Raw genomic sequence first — 19915 nt, 5'->3', positions numbered from 1 at the left:
TTGCTTTATTTAATGATCAAAGCTATGCAACCCCCTCACGTTTAGTGACTACTTCCTGTAGTTGTTCATTATTCTCTCATATTCTTGTGGAGGAATTTGGGCCACTTCATGCAGAACTTCTTCATGGTTGACTTCTGTAGGTTTCTGAGCATAACCTGCTTGTTTCAGACGCTGCCATAACAGCTCAATTGTATTCAGGTCTAGGCCATTCCAAAACATTAAATGTATTCCTTTTTAGCCATTCTGATTTAGAGTTTTGGATCTCTCTCTCTCTCTGGATAACTGAAGGCCTGCACAGCCTTGAGGCTTATTACAAGCTCCTCTTTGCAGGATGCAGACATGCTTTTTTTCCACAATAGTTGTGGAATAGTCGTGGTATATTTATGCAAAACCTAGTAAATTAACAACTATTAATCAGATGAATCATTTTGATACATTAACTAAATAGCCAACATTTTTACAAATAATTGAAATGGGCTTCTGTTTATTACATTGCCTCTTCAGAATGGGCGTCAGTATATATACAGTTGTCCTCATATGTTAGCATACCCTGGCAGAAATTGTGCCTCTTTGGCATTGATTATTGAAAATATCATGCAAAAAACTGTCTTTTATTTAAGGATTGTGATCATATGAAGCCATTTATTATCACATAGTTGTTTGGCTCCTTTTTAAAGCATTATGATAACAGAAATCCCCCAAATGGCCCTGATCAAAAGTTTACATACCTTTGAATGTTTGGCCTTGTTAAAGACACACAAGGTGACACACACAGGTGAAAATGACACATTTCCCACACCTGTGGCTTATTAAAATGCTATTAGTATATTTGTATAAATAGTCAATGTGTTTCTTAGCTCTCACATGGATGCACTGAGCAGGCTAGATACTGAGCCATGGGGAGCAGAAAATAACTGTCAAAAGACCGGCGTAACAAGGTAATAGAACTATATAAATATTGAAAAGGATATATAAAGATAGCCAAAGCTTTGAAAATACCATTCAGTACTGTTCAGTCACTTATTAAGAAGTGGAAAATTCGGGGATCTCTTGATACCAAGCCAAGGTCAGGTAGATCAAGAAAGATTTCAGCCAAAACTGCCAGAATAATTGTTCGGGATATGAATAAAAACCCACAGGTAACCCATAGGTAAGCCCAGTTACAATATACCTGACAACACCTTGACACGCCTCACAGCTTCTGGCACACTGTAATTTGAAGTGACGAGACCAAAATAGAGCTTTATGGTCACAACCATAAGCGCTATGTTTGGAGAGGGGTCAACAGGGCCTATAGCGAACAGAATACCATCCCCACTGTGAAGCATGGTGGCGGCTCACTGATGTTTTGAGCTTTAAAGGCATGGGGAATCTTGTGAAAATTGATGGCAAGATGAATGCAGCATGTTATCAGAAATCCTGGCAGACAATTTGCATTCTTCTGCACAAAAGCTGTGCATGGTACGCTCTTGAACTTTCCAGCGCAACAATGACCCTAAGCACAAGGCCGAGTTGAACCTCCAGTTGTTACAGCAGGAAAAGGAGAAGGTTCTGGAGTGGTCATCACAGTCTCCTGACCTTAATATCATCGAGCCACTCTGGGGAGATTCCAAACTTGCAGTTCATGCAAGATGAATGGGCAGCAATACCACATTCAAGAATTTGGGGCCTCATAGACAACTATTACAAAAGACTGCATGCTGTCATTGATGCTAAAGGGGGCAATACACAGTATTAAGAACTAAGAGTATTCAGACTTTGAACAGGGGTAATTTCATTTTTTGTTTTATGATTGTGTCATTCTGTTATGACCTATAGTTGAATGTGAATCCCATAAGAAATAAAAGACGTTTTGCCTGCTCACTCATGTTTACAAATAGTACATACAGCTCCAGGAAAAAATTAAGAAATCACTGCACCGTTTTCTTTCCTTTCCAAAAAAGTCTTGGGTGAGAACCTCCTTTCCTCAGCCAGGGCATTGAAAATGGGTCTTAGATGGGTATTCCAGCATGACAATGACACACGGCCAAGGCAACAAAGGAGTGGCTCATTAAGGTCCTGGAGGGGCCTAGCCAGTCTCCAGACCTAAATCCCATAAAAAATCTGTGGAGGGAGCTGAAGGTTTGAGTTGCCAAACCTTAATGACTTGGAGAAGATCCCTCCTGAGATGTGTGCAAACCTGGTGGCCAACTACAAGAAACGTCTGACCTCTGTGTTTTCCAACAAGGGTTTTGCCACCAACTACTAATGTTTTGCAGAGGGGTCGAATACTTTTTTCACTCATTAAAATACAAATCAATTTATAACATTGACATGCGTTTTTCTGGATATGTATTGTTATTTTAGTCATTTAGGAAACTACCTTAAAACACCATAGTTATATTTAATTAAACATACACCTATCCTTTGATACTTGGAATAATAATACATTTTTTAGGTGTTCCCAAACAGGAAAGGTTCCCTTTTCGTGGCAGGCTACTCCATTAAGATTTGGATTGCACATTCCATGTCCCTGACGTGTGTCATTCCGCACGTCACACTGAATGACACATGTCAGGAACATAGACTGCGTGGACCGCTGAGTAAAAAAAGCACGTTGAGTTCCAGGGGAAGGCGGCAGAGGCTCAAGCCCCCCTGGGGTCTATCTATGCATGTGCCTGGGTGCTGCAGCCCCCCTGATGAGATTCTGTCCGCCCACAGATGTGTGCAGGTAGTCTGTTTGTTTGTCGGCCAGACACGCATCACTTCGGCCTACTGACCCGTTTGTTCAGTATGGAGCCAGAGGTGGGACAATTTAAACTAAGGTTGGCCACAAAATGAAACAGGCTTTAAAATGAAATGGTATAAAAAAATATATATATATATTATATTTGCTGGCTTATATAGACTTTAATCATGCCTCTAAGCCTTTTTTCTGATATTCACATTCAGAACCCTTTGTAAAACAACAGAGGCCCAGTTTCCCTCAGTTCTGTTGGTGAGTCAATCTCAACTCCACTGTTTTGTCAAGTTGTGAAAGTTACAGCAGGGGGCGCAAGAAATCTTAGCTTATTCTCTGGGCTTTGTGTTTGTAAAAAAGTAGGAATTTAACACAATCTACAACTGATTCAAATCCACTAGAATAAACACTATATACAAAGGAATGCGAGCTCAACGTCATTAACATACAGACATTAGGGTCAGCCCAATAACCACGCCTTGAGGAACACCCATGGATAAAGCCGGAGCCGTAGACAGCTGGCCATCAGATGTGATACATTGTACATGGTCACATCCATATGGTTAACACAGCTGGTTTGCCAATTAGCCAATCAGTGCTTCTCAGCGAGTTCAAATTATATGAATGCATCAAATTGTTTTTTCAGGGCTTCACAACTGATTACTTAACACCTGACAATAATGACTTACATCATTATAATTACATATTCATTTCGGATGCGAGACTGAGGTACCAACAACCTTTTGTGTTGCCGTTAACATGTTAACACAACAGTCTACACTTTCAACAGACAATCAACAATAAAACCTGCTTACAACATGATCATCGGTGCTGTATTTTAAAAAAGCAATTATTTTGAGTATAAATACATATTTAATTCATATATTTTGCTTACTGAGTAGAAAGCCTACAGCATAACCACAGAACGATCACATATGACCATTTACTTCCTGTTAAAAAGCAAAAAGCAAAAGAGAGGCTCTGAGAGAGAGTTATTTGGATGCCTGCTGTTGACTTTAACAGTTTCTATCTTCTCTATAATTTATAATTTTCCTCTCAGACCTTTTTTGATTTGTTTCACATCAGCCTAGTTTCTTGTACATGGTGATTAGGTTTTTAGATGGTTGAAAGCTAAGAGATCTGAGAAAAGTTGTGAAAATGAACATAGTTGGTATAAATGGCAGGATCGTCTTACTCATGATCATTTTAACTACTTTTGAAGTTACAGGTAAGGTCATTGCCCCCTATTTTTTTATTGAACATTTACCCTTTTATTGTTACTCTGATTTGAACATAATTTGACTTTTCCTATTGAGACTCAAAACATGTTGAAAATACAATTCTAGATACACTTACTACATACCCAAATACATTTACATAGATGACATAAGTTCATAAATGCCATATGTATCCATTTGATACATATATTTTACGGACATGTATTTATATAGTATTGTACAATCCAATTATTTATACACATTATATCTATTACTACTCCTTGACTTTTCCTATTGAGACTCAAAACATGTTGAAAATACAATTCTAGATACACTTACTACATACCCAAATACATTTACATAGATGACATAAGTTCATAAATGCCATATGTATCCATTTGATACATATATTTTACGGACATGTATTTATATAATATTGTACAATCCAATTATTTATACACATTATATCTATTACTACTCCTTACAGAATGTTTGTAGGTGAGGATGAACTAATGTAAGCACTCCTTGTGTTTTCTTTATTTAGGAAATGTGTTATTCTGGAAGGACACAGTCACATTGCACTGTCCCATGCCGGGAGAATGGCATCAACGCACAACAAAGTTGGATGTCGAAAAAGACGAGTACCATACTATAAACGGGTATGAAGAAGAGAACAGTGAAGTGTACAGTTGTGAATATGACGCTGGAACTGACGGTGTAACTGACAAAAGAACTTACACATTTATTTTTAAAGGAAAGGGTGAGTAAATATTTCTGGGTACTAAACATTTACAAACAAAACTCCTTACTGGACATTAACAAACACTACTCCTTAGTGAACATTAATAAACACTACTCTTTAGTGAACTACAACAAGCATTACTCCTTAGGGAGCATTAACAAACACTACTCCTTACTAAATATTAACTAACACTACTTACTAAACATTAACAAACATACTCCTTAGGGAGCATTAACAAACGCTACTCCTTACTAAATATTACCTAACACTACTTACTAAACATTAACAAACATACTCCTTAGTGAGCATTAACAAACACTACTCCTTACTAAATATTAACAAACATTACTCCTTACTTTATTTCTTATTGGACATTAACAACTACCACTAGTTTTCCTAACCCCTTTTCATCATGCCCTATGATCTGCTTTTTTAATCAACCTTTTCCAAGCCCTGACAATGTCTGTGTTTATCTCTGTAATGCAGCTTGTAAATACTGCTTTGAGGTGAATACATCCCTAATTGCCGGGTTGATCGTTGGGGACCTGCTGTTCACTGGAGGCCTCATCGTGATTGTGTACCTCTGGGCTCAGAAGAAGTCTGGACCTGCAACACCCCAAAAACGTACGTTCCCTAATTATGGCACGGGAAACAGCTCAGAGGTCAGAGCTTCTGACTGGTAACACGTGTAGTAAAACATCTGTCATTCTGTCCTTGGGCTAGGACAGTTCACCCTAACTCGTCCTGTAAATCACTCTGGATGAGAGCATCTGCTGAAGTATCATTTATTCATCCACCGGCAGAGCCACTGGACACATTGAGCTTTTCCCATAAATAAGTCTGCTCAACAGCAAATTATTTAGAGATTCCTTTTGTTCGACACTGGTTATTTGTGCAGTATAAACGTTCGGTATTGTGAATGGTTGATTTATCTCCCCCGTAGCGACTTCACAGTCCGGAGGTCGTGCTCCAGCTGTGCCACATCCTGACTATGAGGTATGTTCTCCCAGTCTGTCATTATCTCTCCCTGTCTGTCATTACCTCTGCTTGTCTACATCTTTATCTCTCCCAGTTTATGTCATTACCTCTGCTTTTCTACATCTTTATCTCTCCCTGTCTGTCATTACCTCTGCTTGTCTACATCTTTATCTCTCCCAGTTTATGTCATTTCCTCTGCTTTTCTACATCTTTATCTCTCCCTGTCTGTCATTACCTCTGCTGGTCTACATCTTTATCTCTCCCTGTCTGTCATTACCTCTGCTGGTCTACATCTTTATCTCTCCCTGTCTGTCATTACCTCTGCTTGTCTACATCTTTGTCTCTTCCAGTCTGTCATAATCTATTCTGTCTACGTCTTTATCTCTCCCAGTCTACATCTTTATCTCTCACTGTCTACAACTTTATCTCTTCCAGTCTATGTATTTTTCTCTCCCAGTCTGTCATTACCTCTGCTTGTCTACATCTTTATCTCTCCCTGTCTGTCATTACCTCTGCTTGTCTACATCTTTATCTCTCCCTGTCTACATTTTTATTTCTCAGTCTACGTCTTTATCTCTACCAGTCTACGTCTTTATCTCTCCCAGTCTACGTTTCATCTCTCCCAGTCTACATCTTTATCTCTCCCAGTCTACATTTTATCTCTCCCAGTCTACATCTTTATCTCTCCCTGTCTACATTTTTATTTCTCAGTCTACGTCTTTATCTCTACCAGTCTACGTCTTTATCTCTCCCAGTCTACGTTTCATCTCTCCCAGTCTACATCTTTATCTCTCCCTGTCTACATTTTATCTCTCCCAGTCTACATCTTTATCTCTCCCTGTCTACATCTTTTCTCTCCCAGTCTACATCTTTATCTCTCCCTGTCAACATCTTAATCTCTCTCAGTCTATGTCTTCATCTCTCCATCTGTAATCTTTTTCTGTTCCTCTATTCATATCTCTTTCATTAACCATCACCCAGCTGTACCAAATGTTCTTATTATAAGAGTATCCTAGATTGATTTATATGCATTATGGGACTCAAAGCAGCCATTTTGTTTGAGGTAATAATCTGAAAAAGACAGTATTCAGAGACACTTGTGGAAGCCAAATCACCTTTCGTGCACATGGGTCAATCCATAACAGAGTTTTAGTGCTTAAGTGTATTTAACCATCTGTGAATGGGGAAGTACTCATCATGTTGGACCTCATGGGTTCATGAGGTAAACTGGTTGAGCGCAATGCCTTACAGAGTTAGCATTTCCCATCAGTTTAGCATGTTGTAGTTAATGTATGTAAAGTCATAGGGAACTAACAGATAATCAGTCGAATAAAGCTCTTGTTTTCCCCCCCAACAGCCACTTAGACCTGGAAACCGCAGCAAAGATATCTATGCTACCCACAGGAATGGGTAGGATGTCCCCTGAACAGACCACAGATGTCCACCAGGAGCAGCAGACAGTAGCTCACATAGCTGAGTATGTTCTACTGGTTGTCATTTCATCTTGAGCTGAATACTGATCAATGTTAAGGGGATTCGTACAGTGCATGAAGCCCACTATGTTTCCAAATACTCATTGTCTAATGAAATCATAGAATCCTCAAGCAAAGAGGTGTTGCCAAATCTTATCTTAAGTCCTCATAGGTGGACATTGTTGTATTTTATTAAAAGAAGAAATTGGAGGACACTCTTGAAGGGCCGCGATTGTACAAGACACACAGGCAATGTGTTTTTGCATTTTTCAGAGTATCTACTGTTGCTTGTTGCTAGCAAATCCCAAACATTACTCAACTCAAGATCAAATGACAACAAGTATCTACATTTTCCTGTTTAAAACTCATCTAAATCTCACCCTGGCTATCAATGAAGAGATTAGAAGGACTGTAGTGTTTAGCTTAGACGTTTAGAGCTTTTTGTTTGATGTGCCTGAGTGGGATTTCATGCCTGAGTCCAACTAGATTTTGATAGTCCTGCTCCCCTTATGACCATTGTAAAGACTTGGTGATGTTTGCTTTACTGAAAACATTTACATGAATTTGATTTACTAGTACAAACTGATGTAGGAAAAGTTGTATCAATGTTAGATGACACAAATTTTGTATATTAGCAATTATACACCTCTACTTTCCACTGAATCACATACCTAATGGTAAGCCACCACTGTCATAACGAGGAGATTATTGTTCTACTAAGCACAGTATCATGGAACTCTGTCTCCAAGGTAGTAAGCAGTGTTTCATCTTCAGAGTCTCCTCTCGAGAACTAAGACACAGACGCACTTCCGCCTAGTCAGCCGCTCTAACTCCCACGGTAGACGATGGCTGATTGGCCGGGTCTCTCTGTTGCTAATCATGATGATCTCATTGGAACAATTTTGTGTTTTTGGGTGTAGACAGGCTTAGCGGAAATTATTTTCAAATGTTTTGGGTCACAACAACTTCTTATTGCAAGATTGCAGGGGAAACGTATGTCTACACTGGTATTTGATGTGTATTGCAGTAGGCCGCCTGTTTTTTTGTCTCTCGTGTGAAAACAATAAAGACAACTTTCCAACACTGAAATGAGGCGGTGAAGGTAACATTTTGTTCTGATTAAGAAACTAACTACATGTGTAGGGTTTTACTCCAGCCTTGCACTAGCACAGCTGATTTAATAATTATGGTGCAGAGTGAAGACCTTGAACATGAAGAGCATAAACATGGAGAATACACACCTGGAATACTGGAGGAAATGATATCAGTTACATCTAATCATCAGTGGAGGAAATTATATCAGATCAGATCATCAGTGGGGGAATGATATCAGTTAGATCTGGTCATTGGTGGAGGAAATTATATCAAATCTGATCATCAGTGGAAGAAATGATATCTGTTAGAACTGATTATCAGTGGTTACATTGGTGAATTCAAAGGAAAAAGTTGAGACTTCAGCAATGAAGCCCTTTATTTTCTTCCCCAGATATTTTTATTGAACAGACATGCAGAAAGAAACACCAACACAAGAACTCATACCAAAATAACTAAATTGGTGTTTTCTCTTCCTGGATAAACCAAAAATACAAACCAAAAAGAAAGAAACACATATTAAGGACCAAAAACATGCCCATTTGCCCCCCACCCCCAAAAGGTTGTTTTGTGTTGCCAAAATGAGACTGGTTGTTGGTGCATGGCTAATCTGATACACAGTTTCACACTCTCTTTAGTAACATTACAATATTTTTCATGACAACTTCAGCAAAAAGCAACTGGCCTTGTCCGTCACTGTTGGTTAACACTTTGGAGAACTGTATAAATTTTTTCCCCTTGTTTTGTTTCATGCTGACTTGCTGGTAATGCCTGGCGAATGTAGTGATGGCATCTACTGTAGTACGGAACACACCAAGAGCTGCCTTGAATGTTCCCTGAGTGGGGAACCCTGTGTAGGTCGCTATGGTAAAGAAGACGGGAGTCTAGAAACTGTTCAACCTACCTTGCAAGCCATGTGACCAGAAGCTTCAAATATTTACCATTTGATTCAGATTTTATGTACAGTATCTAGTCCGGCATGAAGCAGGTCAAAAAGAGTTTTGCGTCTCAGTGTCTAGTGTTGGTGCAATGACTGGAAGTCTACAGGAAGAGCTAGCATGCTATGCAATTACACCAACGCTATTCAGCAACAAACTGAGTGCAGAGACATAGAAATAATATCTACATGTTCATCCAACTGGGGGAAGTAGACAAAGGATTTAATGGTATGTTTATGTCTGTGTGTTTGCGTGTGTATGTGTGGGCCTGCATGTGGTACATGAGTACAGGTGTATGTATGTTAGTGTACTGGTAGCGTGAGTGAAGGTGATGTGAGGGAGGATATGGGGGGTGCTTTGTGTGGAGGGTGGATGTCAAATGAGAGCTGTGTTGTTTGAGCTCTTCCGCTCCGTCTCTTCTCTGAGGAAACCACACTTCACCAGACTAGATGCAGCGAACACTCATAACTACACTCGATTAGCATCTAATTTAAGCTTCGCACTGTTCCATTAAAATATCTGACACTATAGAAAACCCTCCACTAAGGTTTCTGTTTGGTTGTGAAATGAGTGCAATTTACTTTAAGTCTACATAATATCACAACCCACTGATCTCAAAAGTAAATGATTTATTCCCTCAATTCCCATCCATAACTTGTGATCGACTTTCCATTTCATTTGCATTTCATTTAATCAGAATTTTTCAAACTTTTTGGTAACAGGTAAAACAGAAAATTGGCTGTACCACAAAAAAATTATACAATAAGTTATTACAAATGAAAAGAAAACTTTAAATGTACAGAATGTCAATATATCATAACATACAGCTCCGGAAAAAATTAAGTTTTGAGTAAATTTTTTCCGGAGCTGTATATGTTCTTAAAGAGAAATCACCAAACATGAGTGTAAAAATATGGTAACAGCTATAGTTACTAAAATAAAATCATATTTCATTCACAGCAATGAATCAAACTAAGAAAACCCCAAAACAACCCAACAAACTGCCAATGTACTTTATGCACATCAAACATTTGAATGACATTAATTATTAAAGCCACTGGCAACGTACATCAGATATACTTTTGAGGGACCTGAAGGTGGACCATATGGAGCAGACTTTTCCACAAACAACTATTTATTCAGAGGACTGGCAAAAGTAATGCAGAAAACTGTATTTTGATCATTATCTCCTTTCCTGCAGGGTGCTGTACTCAGACGTCTCCTGGCGCCTTTTATTCAGGCGCTAAAAGATAGAAAGAAAGAAAACAAACAATAAGTGGTAATATCATGAGTGATAAACAGGTGCTAGTACAGACAGCACCACCTACAATAAAACTCACCACTCTACTTAACATGATGGACAGTTTAAGTTGACAAGTCTGACGCTCTGGGTTTGCTTGCTAATATGCTTTGGTTTTAACATTACTGTACGTACTACACCTGTGTGATATGGTTGGTCCTGTTTTCTTTCAGAACGATACAGCAAACCTAGTATCTCTCTGCGTTTATGTATTTTTTTGCTGTACTTAGTATCTTAGGCAGGATCAAATAAATGTGCGGTGATTTCTATCTAAAATATTTGTTAATAAAATATGAAACTGTGCCTTGATTTTTATTTATTTTGCATATTACTGTATTTTTTGTCGATCTGGTTCTAGTCACATAAATATGTGACAATATTTCACCACTCTAAGTACATCCCCATTTCCAAAAAATGCACAAAAAAATAAAGAAAAACAGATTACAATGATGTGCAAATCATGTATCTTTATATTTAATTGAAAATAGTACAAAGACAACATATGAAATGTTGAAACTGAGAAATGTTATTGTTTTTGGAAAAATACATGCCCACTTTGAAATTGATGCCAGCATCAAAAAATTGGGAAGGGCATGTTTACCACTGTGTTTAATCACTTGTTCTTTTAACAACAAAATGCAGGCGTTTTGGAACAGAGACCAATTGCTGTAATTTTGAAAGTTAAATGTATTCCCATTCTTGATTGCTATAAGATTGCAACTGCTCAACATTTCTGTCTCCTTTGTCGTATTTTTCATTTCATAATGCGTCAAATGTTTTCAAAGGTGACAGGTCTGGACTGCAGGCAGGCCAGTTTAGCCCCCAACAGTCCAGACCTGGAAAAAGACAGGTCTGGATGGCAACATACAGTGGATACAAAAAGTCTACACACCCCTGTTAAAATGCCAGGGTTTTGTGATGTAAAAGAATGAGACAAAGATAAATCATGTCAGAAATGTTTCCACTTTTAATGTGACCTATAATGTGAAAAATTTAATTGAAAAAAAACTGAAATCTTCAAGGGGGAAAAATGAAAAATAAAAACCTTGCAATAACCTGGTTGCATAAGTGGGGATGTGGCTGTGTTCAGAATCATTCAGAAACAAGTCATTACACACCTGCCATCATTTAGAATGACTCTGATTAATCACAAATAAAGTTCAGCAGTTCTATAAGGATTTTCCTGACATTTTCTTAGTTGCATCTCAGAGCAAAAGCCATGGTCCGCAGAGAGCTTCCAAAGCATCAGAGGGATCTCATTGTTGAAAGATATCAGTCAGGGGAAGGGTACAAAATAATTTCTAAAACATTAGATATACCATAGAACACAGTGAAGACAGTCATCATCAAGTGGAGAAAATATGGCACAACAGAGACATTACCAAGAACTGGACGTCCCTCCAAAATTTATGAAAAGAAAATTGTTCAGGGAGGCTTTCAAGAGGCCTACAGCAACATTAAAGGTACTGCAGGAATTTCTGGCAAGTACTGGCTGTGTGCTACATGTGACAACAATCTCTTGTATTCTTCATATGGATTGACTATGGGGTAGGGTGGCATGACCTTTTCTTACAAAGAAAAACATCCAAGCCTGGCTTAAGTTTGCAAAAACCAACATTAAGTCCCACAAAAGCACATGGGAAAATGTGTTATGGTCTGATGATGATGCATAAGTGTGCACACCCTCTCATAACTGGGGATGTGGCTGTGTTCAGAATTAACCAATCACATTCGAACAGTTCCAAATACCAGGCAATTTTGGAACAAAACCTTCAGACGTCCGTTAGAAAGCTGAAGATGAAGTTCCCCTTTCAACATGACAACGACCCAAAGCACACATCCAAATCCACAAAAGCATGGCTTCACCAGAAGAAGATTAACGTTTTGGAATGGCCCGGCCAGAGCCCAGAACTGAATCCAATTGAACATCTGTGGGGAGATCTGAAGAGGGCTGTGCACAGGAGATGTCCTCGCAAGTCTGACAGACTTGGAGCACTTTTGCAAAGAAGAGTGGGCAAATATTGCCACGTCAAGATGTGCCATGCTAATAGACTCCTACCAAAAAAGACTGAGAGCTGTAATAAAATCTAAAGGTGCTTCAACAAAGTATTAGTTTAAGGGTATGTACACATACAGTGGGGAGAACAAGTATTTGATACACTGCCGATTTTGCAGGTTTTCCCACTTACAAACCATGTAGAAGTGTGTCATTTTTATCATAGGTACTCTTCAACTGTGAGTGGCAGAATATTTTTTTTTTAAAATAACATTGTATGATTTAAGTAATTAATTAGCATTTTATTGCATGACATAAGTATTTGATACATCAGAAAAGCAGAACTTAATATTTGGTACAGAAACCTTTGCATTTACTGAGATCATACGTTTCATGTAGTTCTTGACCAGGTTTGCACACACTGCAGCAGGGATTTTGGCCCACTCCTCCATACAGACCTTCTCCAGATCCTTCAGGTTTTGGGGCTGTTGCTGGGCAATACGGACTTTCAGCTCCCTCCAAAGACTTTCTATTGGTTTCAGGTCTGGAGACTGGCTAGGCAACTCCAGGACCTTGAGATGCTTCTTACGGTACCACTCCTTAGTTGCCCTTGGCTGTGTGTGTTTCGGGTCGTTGTCATGCTGGAAGACCCATCCACGACCCATCTTCAATGCTCTTACTGAAGGAAGGAGCTTGTTGGCCAAGATCTTGCGATACATGACCCCATCCATCCTCCCCTCAATACGGTGCAGTCGTCCTGTCCCCTCTGCAGAAAAGCATCCCCAAAGAATGATATTTCCACCTCCATGCTTCACGGTTGGGATGGTGTTCTTGGGGTTGTACTCATTCTTCTTCTTCCTCCAAACACAGCGAGTGGAGTTTAGACCAAAAAGCTCTATTTTTGTCTCATCAGCGCTGGCTTGAGCAGGGGGACCTTGCGTGCACTGCAGTATTTTAATCCATGACGGCGTAGTGTGTTACTAATGGTTTTCTTTGAGACTGTGGTCCCAGTTCTCTTCAGGTCATTGACCAGGTCCTGCCGTGTAGTTCTGGGCTGATTCCTCACTTTCCTCATGATCATTGATGCCCCACGAGGTGAGATCTTGCATGGAGCCCCAGACCGAGGGAGATTGACCGTCATTTTGAACTTCTTCCATTTTCGAATAATTGCAAACACAGTTGTTGCTTTCTCACCAAGCAGCTTGCCTATTGTCCTGTAGCCCATCCGAGCCTTGTGTAGGTCTACAAATTAATCCCGGATGTCCTTAAACAGCTCTCTGGTCTTGGCCGTTGGGGAGAGGTTGGTGTCTGTTTGATTGAGTGTTTTGACAGGTGTCTTTTATACAGGTAACGAGTTCAAACAGGTGCAGGTAATACAGGTAATGAGTGGAGAACAGGAGGGCTTCCTAAAGAAAAACTAACCGGTCTGTGAAAGCCGGAATTCCTACTGGTTGGTAGGTGATTAAATACTTATGTCATGCAATAAAATGCAAATTAATTATTTAAAATGTGATTTTCTGGATTTCTGCTTTAGATTCCGTCTCTCACAGTTGAAGTGTAACCTATGATAAAAATTACAGATCTCTACATGCTTTGTAAGTAGGAAAACCTGCAAAATCGGCAGTGTATCAAATATTATTTCTCCCCACTGTATTGTGCGTTTTTTTTTTTGTATTTTTCCCCCTCAAAGATTTCAGTTTGTTTTTCAATTGAATTGTTCACATTATAGATGACATTAAAGGTGGAAAAAGTTATGAAAGATTTATCTTTGTCTCATTCTTTTACATCACATGAACCTGGCATTTTATCAGGGGTGTGTAGACTTTTTATATCCATTGTATGTTGCACCAAAACCTGTATATATTTTTCAGCATTAATGGTGCCTTCACAGATGTGCAAGCCACCCATGCCATGTACACTAACACACCCCCATACTATCTCGGATGCTGGCTTTTGAACTGTGCGCTGATAAGAACACGGATGGTCCCTCTCCTCTTTAGCATGGAGGACGCGGCATCCATGATTCCCAAAAATAATTTTTATTCGTCAGACAACAGGAAAGGTTTCCACTTCTCCTCAATCCATCTAAAATTAGCTCAAGCCTAGAGAAAGCGACATTTCTGGATCTTGTTTGTATATGGTTTCTTCTTTGATTGAAAGAGTTTTAACTTGCATTTGTGGATGCATCGAGGTACTGTGTTCACAGACAATGGTTTTTGGAAGTATTCCTGAGCCCATGCAGTGATGTCCATTACAGAATCGTGTCTGTTTTAAATGCAGTGCCATCTGAGGACCAAAAGATCATGGCCATCCAGTAGTGGTTTTCGACCTTGTCCCTTGCATACAGAGATTTTGCCGGATTCTCTGAATCTTTTAATGATATTATGTATCTTAGATGAAGAGATCCCCAAACCCTTTGCAATTTAACATTGAGGAACGTATTCTTAAATTGTTGCACTATTTGCCCGATTTGTCTTTCACAGAGTGGTGAACTCATCCCCATCTTTACTTCTGAAAGACTCATCCTCTCCTGGATGCTCTTTTTATACCAAATCATGTCACTGACCTTTTGCCAATTACTCTAATTAGTTGAGCTGTTCCACCAGATTATTTTTTTCATTACACTTTTCCAATTTTTTGTTGTCCCTGTCCCAGCTATTTTTTAAACGTCAAATTCAATTTCTAAGCGCATTTCACATTCATTGAGATTGAGTACAACATAAGAAAAAAAAACATTGTCATTGAAATACGTTATGTTCATACTAAGTAAATGTATAACTTGGATAACTTGTTGGATTTTCTTTTCTACTCATAAAATACCTTTTCAAATCACAATTCTCATTGTTCCTAATTGATCATCACTCAACCATTTGGTGAATATACTATATATCATTTACAATATTTTGCCTACTATGTTCAGATTGAAGTACAGAATCACCATCCTAAGCCCATAGATTTGTATGTGACCTAATTCGGATTTGAACCCACAACATTGGTGTTTGTAGTTTTAGCCAACACTATTGCATTGTCTATGTTCAATAGAATACTGTCAAATACAGGGGATGATTACCATCTATTGTATCCCTAGTAACAATAACTTGTAACCACATAAGCTGAGGTGTCAACACTGGCACTCTCTCAACATGGAGCAGAAAAGATCCCAAGGCAGAGAAATGAATCAGAGTGCCTGGACAGGGTCAAAACTACAAACAGAGCTGCTGTGAACCATCGTAAGTAGATCTTTTTTTGTTAAGCAGGCTTCCTCCAGGCCAAAACTCAACAGTGTCGGCAAAATATCATGGACCAGTGAACAACTGTCCGTGTGCCTGGTCAACATGGGGGAAACATATTCCTGCAGCCATATCTGAAGATGGGGTGGTAGGACATACGACACTTCTTGGGGCTCACAATGTTGTGGCTGCACACTAGCATTATCAAAATCCTGTTTGATAATGCTAGTTTCCACCATTCAGAGGTGATTCAGGAAGGGTTTTGGGTCAAACCATTCTAGACTTGCCCCAAAATCTCTTCATTATGGAGTTGGAAGGTCTATGACCACCATTGCCCTGAGCATGTCACCTTCCCACAGCTCATGGATAAGTCATAACATGACATTACTGGTGACCAGTGTTTGGTTTGGAATCACTCTGGCAAAAGATGTTTCCCACAGTGCATGAAAAATTGAGGTATTCATTTGTGATGTGGACAAGATCTCATGGCCATATCCCAAAGATAAGATGGACACAAACTATGGTAGTGTGTGCTAAACATTTCATTCATTACATATCTTTCAGTTGTTTTTCACACTACAGTATTTGTAACATTAGATTAGACAAACATTTTTTTATGTTGAAATAAAATGGGTTTTTTGCATCACTGTAGGACATATCTTCATTCACACTTTGGATTTTTTGGGATATAAATTATTTTCAGGTAATAGTGATGGTAGGGGAGAGTAAGAGTTTTGCCTAGTTTGAAAACCATGTAATATGTAACAGATAACCTTTAGCATTTCCAAGACTCGTGTCTTACATTGATTGGTCTTGGACTAACCTGTTGTTACAATGACTATACTGAGAGAATTGCACTACGTTATGTTTTGATGAATTAACCAATGTACTCACAATGCACCAAAAACCTGGTGGAAGAATCTTTTGGTGAAAGATTTTTACCATCAAAATGAAATATGATCAGTTTTGAATGCAAGACTTGATATCTTACAAGTGTGATCAGTTTGGAGTTTTGTACTAAATGTTTTGAAAAATATACTGCTAAATACTGTTATCAGTATTTTGTTTTGTCCGTTATGTGGCTCAAAGCATCCATGATAAACATACCTGATAGTGTCCGCTGGTGTCTGACTGTGCATTCGCCTCGTTCTGGATGAGAACCATTTGGCTAGATGCTAGTAATGAAAGAAATTACATTCTGTATTTTCAAGCAGAGCCAAACCAAAAGTTTTCAGTTTTAAATATTCAAAATTCCATCTACAAAATAAGCAGACAGAAAGCAAAGTGGATTGGGGAGTTGTCAGATGTGTGAATTCAGAAAAGTGAATCTCTTTTGACATCTTTCCAACATATTAAATACTTTTTTGACTTCTGCAACCTCTTTTGACATGAATACAACATGTTACTAGAGATACATTTTCTAAATCCTTAAGCCGTTTCTTGACATGAACAAAGGATGAGAATCATATTCACAATGATTTGTAAAGTCTGTGTCCCAAGCAGGTTTTTAGTTTGTGTTAGGATACATGGGACCCCATTTGATCATTCATCTCTTTGGTTGCTCACCTTTCTTTCCGGTGGCCAGTGTTGCTCTGGGCTGGGAGGCGATGTTGTAGACAGCCACTCCAATCAGGACAGTGGTCACCAGCTCTCCCAAAACTATCCCAACAACCACAGGCACATCCAGCTCAATGCAGTTATCACAGGCTGAGGACACACACGGACACACAGACACACACACGGACACACACACACAATATTGGCATGTAAACCAAGAAAAAACTAAAATTTACCAGTAATATTAGTGTGATGTGTCAGTTTGCATTGAGGGAAATAGCAGTACTTACGCCGAAATTTCACATATATTTCCTCAATTACAGTATCTTTTTCTGTATCCTGGCAAACATACTCCCCTGAGTCTTCGTCGTTGTATTCCAATCTTAAATCCTGTTTGGCAGATGCAGAATCATTCTTCCGACTGACCTTACCGCCATCACATGACAATGTGATTCCGTTAGTGTTGGTTTTAACCACCTTTATTTTAGACACTGAATAAATGATAACAGCTGTTAGCACCAGGATAGTTAGTGTTTTTCAACAGTGTTGAACACCTGAATAGGGAAGTCCCAGGCAACAAGAGTCAGGCCATGTCCGAACTAAGCCCCTGAGAATGCAGGTCCTCATTGTGAGAAGCAGGAAATTGCCTCCCCCACAATTATAAAGACAATTTGCCAAAAATATAATATGTCCCACCCCCCCAATATCCAACCCATTCCAATGCCCTTGATTCCTATGCCCGCCAGATGCATCAAATTGCATACCGGCAGAAGTCACTAACTGTCAATGGGCAAGTCTCCAGTGGTGCGTTTGTACTGGGGTGCGATTGGTGAAAATACCTTCAGTATGTGCGCGGACCAGTTACAAAGACAAAAAACAGCACGGAAAGGGCTACAGGCCAGAATGAATCCCGCACTAAGTTCACATTCTCATGGGCTGAGTGGGGCCAAAAGACCTTTTGCCTAAGAGCACACATTGTGTTTACATCATTTAGCTCAAGCAACTTACAGATATGTTTTACATATTAAGAAAGGCAGGGGAAACAACAAAACAAGCTAAACTGTGTGGACCGATTTAGTGAAATTGGTTCACTGACAGTGTACGGTATTGTTATCTCTTATGTTCTGTCTCTGTTGCTAGTTAAACTCACTCAGACTCTATATTCCACATATGTTTATATTTTTCTATATGTAGACATGTCTGAGTAGCTTTAACCAAAAAAGTTTCTCATAATCTGATTTGTCAACTTACCTTTCTCACAATATATAAACCCTGTAAATAGAAAAAGACAAAGCAAAATTATGGTGGTGTGGACAAAAATCATTTTACACACTTTCTAAACATGGCTCTTTATAAAACTAAAAAAGGTTATCTATACTGACAAAAATGGTTCAGCTAAAATATAGACAAAAAACATGGATTTGATATATATATATATATATATATATATATATATATATATATATATATATATATAATTTAATGTATTCCATATCCACCTCATCCACACAGTATTAGTTAATATTATCAGCTAACTTTTGTTTTACAAATGACAAATAACATAATACATATACCATCTACTCCTCATTTCTCCATAAAATCTATTAATTGTATAAGCCAAAACCTACCAGCCATTGTCCACATCACCAACAGGTTAACCAGGAGTATATTCCCCTTCATTCTTCCTACTCTTCTCTAGATTCTCCTTCTCTAGAAAACCGAAGGGGAAGATTCATTATAATTTCAGATAAGTAACACTGATGCTGCTGGTGACGCTTTAAAACCAAGAAAGACGCCATTTCCTATCTGTCGTCGGCCATTTTACTGTGGCTGTCATAATAATGTTGTCCCACAAAAACAGAAATCCAGCATTACACAATGGGGGCAAACACCACCATCAGAGAAAAATATTGATTGATGTTGTTTTTGGAGATGGTGTCATTTCACAGATTCCTGGCCTCCAACAAAGCTTTATAGAAGTTGAATACATATTTGTAATCTTAAAATGTCTGTCATGTCAGTGAATTTCCAATCTGAAATTGTCCGTCAACCCTTCCAAACAGGAGATATACGATTTAAAAAGATCTTACAAAATCCGTAGGTTTTGCCCGAGTCTTCACAAAGTCAACTTCTCCGTCGGTCTGTCTCTGTATCTGCGGGGAGGAAACGTGTCTGATTGGTTGGTCTTCTGCGATTTTAGCTGTCTCTGTCCCGTAACTCTGTAACTGGTCTGAAGCGAGACTGAGTAGGGTTGCATGCAAGGGCACAGCCTACTGCCTGCAGGTTTAACATGCATAACATTTAACAGCCGTCCAGCTGTTTAACACCCATAACCTTCCCGTTGAAGTGGGACTTAAGACGTGAGTCGAGTAGTCTTAAGATGACAGATTTTTGGAAAAACATGTCATGGTAAATGAAGTGTTCAGATCACGGTGTAAACTACGGCAGAACATAGAGGAACATGTTGACAGAGACGTTCCCACTGTGCAGCTTCCTGCTTGGCAACGGCAGACCACAACACCCTGTGCGCCTTACACCTGACACCTGGAACACCCCAGAAACACTCCCCAGAAACCCTCCAGGTCGGCGAAAAACAACCCCCCCAACCCCGAGGCACAAAACACTTTTTGTGGGAACACAGTCGGGCACAACGTCTCCCTTCGGAAGGGTCATA

At 39.1% G+C, this 19915-nt stretch overlaps 2 protein-coding genes across 2 annotated transcripts; one reads left to right on the top strand and one right to left on the bottom strand.

Moving 5' to 3' along the window:
* Window positions 1-3677: 3677 nt before the first annotated feature.
* On the top strand, window positions 3678-8217 carry LOC105011093 (T-cell surface glycoprotein CD3 epsilon chain). The gene is made up of 5 exons (XM_034294742.1): window positions 3678-3947; window positions 4481-4699; window positions 5168-5302; window positions 5622-5674; window positions 7014-8217. Exons 1-5 carry the CDS (start codon window positions 3878-3880, stop codon window positions 7068-7070), a joined length of 534 nt encoding a protein of 177 aa, XP_034150633.1. The 5' UTR covers window positions 3678-3877; the 3' UTR covers window positions 7071-8217.
* Window positions 8218-9770: 1553 nt separating this feature from the next.
* LOC105011101 (T-cell surface glycoprotein CD3 gamma chain) lies at window positions 9771-19671 on the bottom strand. The gene is made up of 7 exons (XM_010870904.4): window positions 19332-19671; window positions 18870-18951; window positions 18493-18513; window positions 17532-17732; window positions 17251-17391; window positions 16792-16859; window positions 9771-10401 (listed from the first exon to the last, which is right to left on the bottom strand). Exons 2-7 carry the CDS (start codon window positions 18919-18921, stop codon window positions 10342-10344), a joined length of 543 nt encoding a protein of 180 aa, XP_010869206.2. The 5' UTR covers window positions 18922-18951; window positions 19332-19671; the 3' UTR covers window positions 9771-10341.
* Window positions 19672-19915: the final 244 nt, after the last annotated feature.

Source organism: Esox lucius, chromosome 1 (genome assembly GCF_011004845.1).
Source record: "Esox lucius isolate fEsoLuc1 chromosome 1, fEsoLuc1.pri, whole genome shotgun sequence".
In the NCBI taxonomy this organism is placed as follows: Eukaryota; Metazoa; Chordata; class Actinopteri; order Esociformes; family Esocidae; genus Esox; species Esox lucius.
This window is presented reverse-complemented; position numbering and strand designations above follow the sequence as displayed.

What these genes read in the sequence shown, in the direction of transcription:
- LOC105011093 (XM_034294742.1), top strand. Translation starts at nt 3,878, where the DNA reads ATGAACATAGTTGGTATAAATGGCAGGATCGTCTTACTCATGATCATT. An exon ending in TATTTTTAAAGGAAAGGGTG is followed by an intron (nt 4,700 to 5,167) that starts AGTAAATATTTC and finishes GTAATGCAGCTT; the next exon opens with GTAAATACTGCTTTGAGGTG. An exon ending in ACCTGCAACACCCCAAAAAC is followed by an intron (nt 5,303 to 5,621) that starts GTACGTTCCCTA and finishes TCTCCCCCGTAG; the next exon opens with CGACTTCACAGTCCGGAGGT.
- LOC105011101 (XM_010870904.4), bottom strand. Translation starts at nt 18,921, where the DNA reads ATGAAGGGGAATATACTCCTGGTTAACCTGTTGGTGATGTGGACAATG. An exon ending in GTTTATATATTGTGAGAAAG is followed by an intron (nt 17,733 to 18,492) that starts GTAAGTTGACAA and finishes TCATTTATTCAG; the next exon opens with TGTCTAAAATAAAGGTGGTT. An exon ending in ACTGGCCACCGGAAAGAAAG is followed by an intron (nt 16,860 to 17,250) that starts GTGAGCAACCAA and finishes TTTCATTACTAG; the next exon opens with CATCTAGCCAAATGGTTCTC.